The 6,552-nt window shown below is 49.0% G+C and overlaps 1 protein-coding gene across 1 annotated transcript in view; it reads left to right on the top strand.

The window, feature by feature from the left end:
• Window positions 1–4,780: 4,780 nt before the first annotated feature.
• LOC107124684 (tripartite motif-containing protein 7-like) overlaps window positions 4,781–6,552 on the top strand; it is a 13,575-nt gene continuing 11,803 nt past the window's right edge. Inside the window, exon 1 of the mRNA XM_015428180.1 lies at window positions 4,781–5,262. Coding sequence (XP_015283666.1) covers window positions 4,819–5,262 — 444 coding nt within the window. The 5' untranslated portion in view covers window positions 4,781–4,818. The remainder of the gene's footprint in view (window positions 5,263–6,552) is intronic.

Raw genomic sequence — 6,552 nt, 5'->3', positions numbered from 1 at the left:
CTCTCTCCCACATAGACCTTGGTTAAAGGAAGGGGGTTTTCCCATTGGGTTGAAAGGGGAACTCCTGTAACAGCACATCAGGGATGTAAAATCCTTGGCAGGAGCTGAACTCTGAAGAATGTCAAAGCTAGTGATTCAGGCAGACAAGACTGCGGGGGTGGGTGGGAGATAAAGTGAACCTGATTTTGTGGGTCAAGGTGGGGTAGTCGTGTTGGTCTGAAGCAGTAGATCAAAGTTAGAGTCCAGTGGCACCTTTAAGACCAACCAAGTTTTATTCAAGGTGTGAGCTTTCATGTGCACGCACACTTTGTCAGACGGTTAAATGGAATTACATATAGTTGTATACATAGGAGTGGTTTGTTAAATTAGCATGCAAAAGTGAGGACACTTTTTCATGTGTGGGAACAGTGACCACAAAGTGAGAGCCCCCCTCCCTGGTAAAGACAGAGGTAGTGGGTCACCCTGGTAAAGATACGAGGTAGTGGGTCATCATTGTATAAAGCAGGCCAAACATGTCATTTGTAGAATGTAGCCCACCTTCGTGCTGTGGTATGGGAGTTACCACAATAAGCATAGAAATTCCGTGCCCCATTTCCCCCGCATGGAGGGGAAATATAGTAAATTATCGGGAGTTACCACAATAAGCATAGAAATTCCTTGCCCCATTTCCCCCACATGGAGAGGAGATATAGTAAATTACCAGGAGACTGTGGAAGGAATTCACTGTCCCCCACTGCAGCAGTTACAGTTGGTCCTCCTTGTGCCTGAATGAGTGGCTTGAGACCACTTTTTGTGAGTAGATGTTTGAAGAACATTGGAATCAAGGCTACCAAACCATTGAAACTCCTAATGATGTTTCTGAGGAAACTCCTCCTGATTGTTAACATGCAGCCAGCTTTGTACAGGTAGGGGGAAACCAAGTTGGTGTTCCTGTTCTGTCCCTGACTGGCATCCTACATTTCCAAGAAAGCCAGGGTAACTTCACTGTTTAAAGTGCCAGGGCCCTTGAACTTGGGATTCCAGCAGCAGGGACTTGGGCCCCTAACTCTGCACGTTGGAGGCAGCTTGCCAGGGAAGGGAGCCAGTGGTCAGCTCTTCAGCACCATCACTGTGTGATGTTACAGCTACCAGATCAATATGGAACAGGTGATATAACTGGGCAATAGAGCCACATCCAGTGCTACAACCCTGCTGACTCTAGTCTGGGTTCTCATGCTAGCGAAAAGATCTAATCAATATCCCAGTTTTTCTCGGTTCACCTATTCCCTGTGTGTATTTTTGTTTATTTACAATATTTGTTAGCCATCTTTCTACCTTGTGGAACTCAAGGCGGCTTACAAGATAAATAACACATTAAAAACAATTATAAAACCTATAGAATTCACTGATTTAAAACTGCAATTAGGACTTCCCTGGATAAAAGCTAAATCAATCCAAATGCAGTCTTAAGTAAAACTGTCTTCAACTGCCTCCTGAAGATCAACAGTGAAGGGGCTAGGAGTACCTCTCTGGAGGTTGTTCTCTCCAGTCCATCCCCCCCCCCTGCTCCTTGTCATGGGGGAGGGATGTGTAATTATTTTATCTTCATTTTGTTTCTTCAACAGCCCACTGAGGCTGGTTAAGGTGAAAGAATGTGGCTACACCATGATAACAACAGCAGAAACTGGACTTGAACCCTAGTCCAGCAGTAAGCCCAGACCAGTCTTCCCTCTAAGCTGAGTTAGTGTGAGCTAGCTCAGTTTTTTAGCCTCCGGCTCACACATTTTTGTCTTAGCTCAGGAAGGATGGCTCCAGAGCAAACGAATTTATGCACTAGCCAAATCACTTGCTCACAACTTTAATGCCAGTAGCTCACAGAGTAGAATTTTTGCTCACAGGACTCCATAGCTTAGAGGGAACATTGGCCCGGACTTAAGGTGACCACATTGATCTACTCTTTCCACACAGCAAAAGCATTCAGGGATTCATTGGCTCTACACATGAAGACTCCACTTATGCACTATGCCTTTGTAGCTACTGAGAGTCCTGTTCCCCATGAATTTGTCCAGTCCCCTTTTCAAGCCAACTGAATCAGTTCCAGAAGTTAATTTCTTAATTGTGTGTAGATGTACTTCTTGGTGTGAGTCTTCTTGAGTCCACAGTGCCCTTGATCAGATTCTTGAAGACTGTACTGATTGAATTGTTTATTGGGGGGGGAGTCATTTAATAACTGCCAGACGATCCACAAAGGGTGCTGTCCTTTGTTGATGTGATCCATCCAGAACTTAGCAGTTGGAGAGAAAAATCGGGAGGGGAATTTGCATAGCCAGGCTTCTGCTAGGTTATACTTGTATTAAGGGTTTCTCTTCCTCTTGTTTTTGTGACTCTTAAAATCATTATAGGCCCTTTACATCCATACAGCCGTCTCACTCTCCTTTGTGTTTCCAAGGAACTGGGTGCTCATATTTTCTCCTCACCATGATGACCCTCTTAGGGAAGTCAGGACAGGAGCTATTGAGCTTCGTGGCTAGGGTTGACAGCCCTGGATGGGGAGAGACTTGGGAGAGTTTGGGTGCAGAGCTGGGGAGGGGAGGGATCCAGAGGAGGGCACAGTGTCATCAAGACCATCCAGGGGGACTGATTAATGTTGTCTGGAGGCCAGTTGTAATTCTGGGAGATCTCCAGGCCCCACCTGGAGGCTGGCAATCTTATAGCTGAGCAGGAACTTGATCCCAGGCCTCCTCACTTCAAGTCTACCACACTGTGCAATGCACTGGCTCTCAGCATTGACAGCCATACAAATGTGTCATCTACATTTCAGGAAAATGTGGTGATAACATGCAGGGGACCCTGAGACTTGGGGGGGGGCAGTCCCGTCCTACTCCCTGCTTGCAGTGCTGGCCCCTGAATAGCCACCCTGTCAACCTAATGTGCGGCCGTCTCCTGCCTCACTGAGAGGCAAAAGGTGGGTCTCTTTCTCTCCCTCCCCTACCTGCCCACTCCCACTTCTGGGGCTGCTGGCTCCACCTGTCTGGCTTACTGGGCAATGGCAGGAGGCAGCAGCTCCCATTCCTCCAACTCCTGGGCCACCCACCCAACCGGCTCACGTGGTGGCGGCCTGGGTGGGTGAAGGTTTTTTTTTCCCTGCCCACCAGGCCCTCCTGGCTGCTGCTCCTCTCTTTCCAAACTGAAAGTCAAGATTTCACAACAGAGGTTCACAAGACCTCAATCTTTTCCTAAAAATATTAAATTGGTAATTTTCTTTCTTGAATTTTCCTGCAAAATCGGGGGTGGGGGGACTGGCTCTGGGCTGGTAGAAAAACATCTCCTGTGTGCACCTGGCCCCAGTCTCTGGATTTTCTGATGCGCAGGGCCCCCAGGCTCAGAGTTAGATGCTAATGTCCCACCTCCACAAGAAGAGAAGGAAGGGGAAGTCCAGGGTCCCTCGTTTTCCGCAACAGCTGGAAAGAAGGGAGAGAAGGAGCGGGAGATGAACCCAAAGATGCCCATCGCTTTTCTTGTCCAGAGGTCTGTCCCACTTGCCTGCCCCATAGGTTGCTGCACTCACAATATTTAATGGCCTATTAAATATGGAATGAGCAGTTTTGCTTCCTATCAAAAAAGTTTCAGCAGTATCTGATGTAGCAACAGAAAGATTGTCCTTTTTTGTGAACTGCAGCCAGAATCATATTTATAACAAGTGCCTTTCCCATTCCTACAGAAGGATCTGTGAAAAATGTACCCCCTTTTTTTTTTACTGAAAGCACCATCAGTAATTTCTTTGACATTTTCCCTTTGGTCCATTATCAACTTTGGCTCATTATAGATTGACTTAATTCACCCCCAGTGTAGACCCAAAGTGGCACCTACCACATTTTCGAGTCTTTCATTTTTATCCGCACAAATCACAGTCCTGTGAATTACACCTGGCTGAGGTCATGTGACTGGCCCAAGGTCACTCTCCATGGTTTCCGTGGCAGACTGAGGATTCAAACCTTGGTCTCACAGATCCTAGGGCAGATGCTCTAACCACTACACCGCACGGACTGAGAACTCAGGGGAGTTCTTAACCCTTTCCTCCTCTCACACACGCGCTCTCCCTAAAGGAGGCCGTATGTTCTACTCTCTCTGTCTCTGCTGCCCTTTGGAAAGGGGTAGACCAGATGGGGTGGTAACTCCCCGCAGTAAGCCCGCTCCGCTGCTCCCCTCCGCTTCCTTCCAAGTTTCCCTGAGCGATTTTCTTCTGGTTGTAAAAAGCTTTCCAGGGTCCTTTCACCGGTATTCGCTGGAGATCCCCTGACCTCCCCACCCAGCCCGGCAGGGAAGCCTTTCCCCGGTCCCAGGGACATCCCCCGTGCCAGTCCCCGGCCTCCCTCTCCCTTCCCCCTAGGCGCCTGCAAATGCCAGCCAAAGGAGGCGTTTTCCTGCCCAGGTCCTCCTTCCTCCCCGGCCCTTTCCCCATCGGCGGGATGTACTACGTGTTTCCCCGAAAATAAGACACTGTCTTATATTTATTTTTTCTCAAGAAGACACACTAGGGCTTATACCACAGATGCCTAGAAATCCCGCTAGGGCTTATTTTTGGGGTAGGTCTTATTTTCGGTAAAAGGGAAGGACAGAGTTGCAATAAAAATGCGGAATGGGTTTTCCATCAGGGTCTCTGGGCCCCCATTATTTCCAATGGGCCTTCCAGCCTCTCCCATTGTTTCCAATGGGCAATCCTGTCCTTCCTTTTAGTACATCCCTCTTGTTGTTCAGTCGCCGCCCTCGCTGACTTGGCAGAGCGGGAAAACGAAAGTAACTTTGTTCTTTCTCTTTCCCCCTTTCCTCGAGGCAGCCATGGCAGCTGAGGGTCCCCTGAAGGAGCTCTGCGAGGAAGCCTCTTGCTCCATCTGCCTGGACTTTTTCAATGACCCGGTGACCATCGCTGAGTGCGGCCACAACTTCTGCCGGGCCTGCCTGACCCGCAGCTGGGGGGAGTCGGGGGCCGCCGAGCCTTCCTGCCCCCAATGCAGAGGAAAGGCGCGGGAGGGGAGCCTCCGCCCGAACCAGCAGCTGGCCAACGTTGTGGAAATCATTAAGAAGCTCAGCCCTTTGGAAGAGAAAGGAGCGGAAGCGAAGGGGGGAGAAGGGAAAGGGGGCGTCTGCGAGAAGCACCGGGAGCCCCTGGAACTCTTCTGCAAGGACGACGAAGCCCCCCTCTGCGTGGTCTGCGGCAGATCCCAGGAGCACCGAGGTCACCGGGTGACTCCCCTGGAGGAGGTGGCTGCCAGAGAGAAGAAGGTAAGAAATCTCTGTGGTTCTTGCTGGGCACAACAGGAACTCAGTAGCATAATAGGCCACAACCCTGACAGCACAGCTCATTAGCACATTAGGCCACAGCCCTATCTTACCAGAAGTGTGGTCATCCAGCCACATCCACCTTCTGCTTCTTATTCTGTTTATCTTGTTTGTTGTAAAAAAAAAACACAACCCAATAATATTCTCACAAAGTAGAATCATAGAGTTGGAAGGTACCTCAAGGGTCATCTAGTCCAACCCCCTGCACAATGCAGGAAATTCACAAATACCTCCCCCCACATCCCCAGTGAGCCTGGCTCCATGCCCAGAAGATGGCAAAAAACAAAACAAAACAGGATTTCTAGCCAAACTGGCCTGGAGGAAATTGCTTCCTGACCCTTCCTGACTTATCATATGTTTGTGTGGAGCATAGGTTGCAACGTTTGTATTTTTTAAAATCCTAAAACATTTTTATTCCCCCCCTTTGAGGAGTTCTACGCAGCAGACAACATTATCTATCTCTTCCCTCACATTGCACAAACAACTATCTTGTGAAGTAAATAAGGTAGACTGACTGACCGAAGGTGAGCTTAACAGCTGAGCGTGGATTTGAGCCCAGGCGCCCCAGCTCCTAGTCCAACCCCCCCCCCATTTGTAGCTAGGGTTGGTAGCCTAGCAACACCAAAAAAAACCCTTTTTGCGAGGGGACATGGGCGGGCGCTGGAACTACCACCGGAAACGCGATCAGATGCCTGCCCTTGCCCCGTGGTTTCAGGAAACTAGTACCTCCAAGGTACTAGTTTTTTACCGCGCATCTTCTGCGGGAAGCCTCGGGTTCGCACGCTTCCCAGATGTGGCAGTGAGATCGCGCCCGGAAAATCCGCCTATCTTCCGTCCCTCTAGCGTGCCTAATGCTCCATGTGACCACAGCCATAGTTATGTTTTGGAGAGTATTTGGGCCACGAAGCTCCAATTCCCTTCATTTTTGGCTTCCTCCTCCTGCAGCAGTCCCAGATGCTACCCAAGATCTTTTTCCTACAGGAGAGGGGAGCCCCCAGCTGAGGAGTCAGTGGTGCATTTGCCAATTGTGACTGGCCAAGTGGATGCAGAGATTGTGTCGTTTAGTCCGAACCAGGAATTATTGTCAGCTCATTGGCTTTGAAAGGAATCTGAAGCACCCATAAAAGCTTGGTTACATCTCACTTTCCTATACAATATATTTTTTTCTTGATTGATTCACTTATAATATCCAGTATTTACAAGGACAGAGAAAGAGTTCAGAAATGTAGGGAA

The sequence above is a fragment of the Gekko japonicus genome, unplaced genomic scaffold (genome assembly GCF_001447785.1).
Source record: "Gekko japonicus isolate JY-2015 unplaced genomic scaffold, Gekko_japonicus_V1.1 scaffold1780, whole genome shotgun sequence".
In the NCBI taxonomy this organism is placed as follows: Eukaryota; Metazoa; Chordata; class Lepidosauria; order Squamata; family Gekkonidae; genus Gekko; species Gekko japonicus.
Note: the sequence above shows the minus strand (reverse complement) of the source record. Positions and strands in the feature narration are given on the sequence as shown.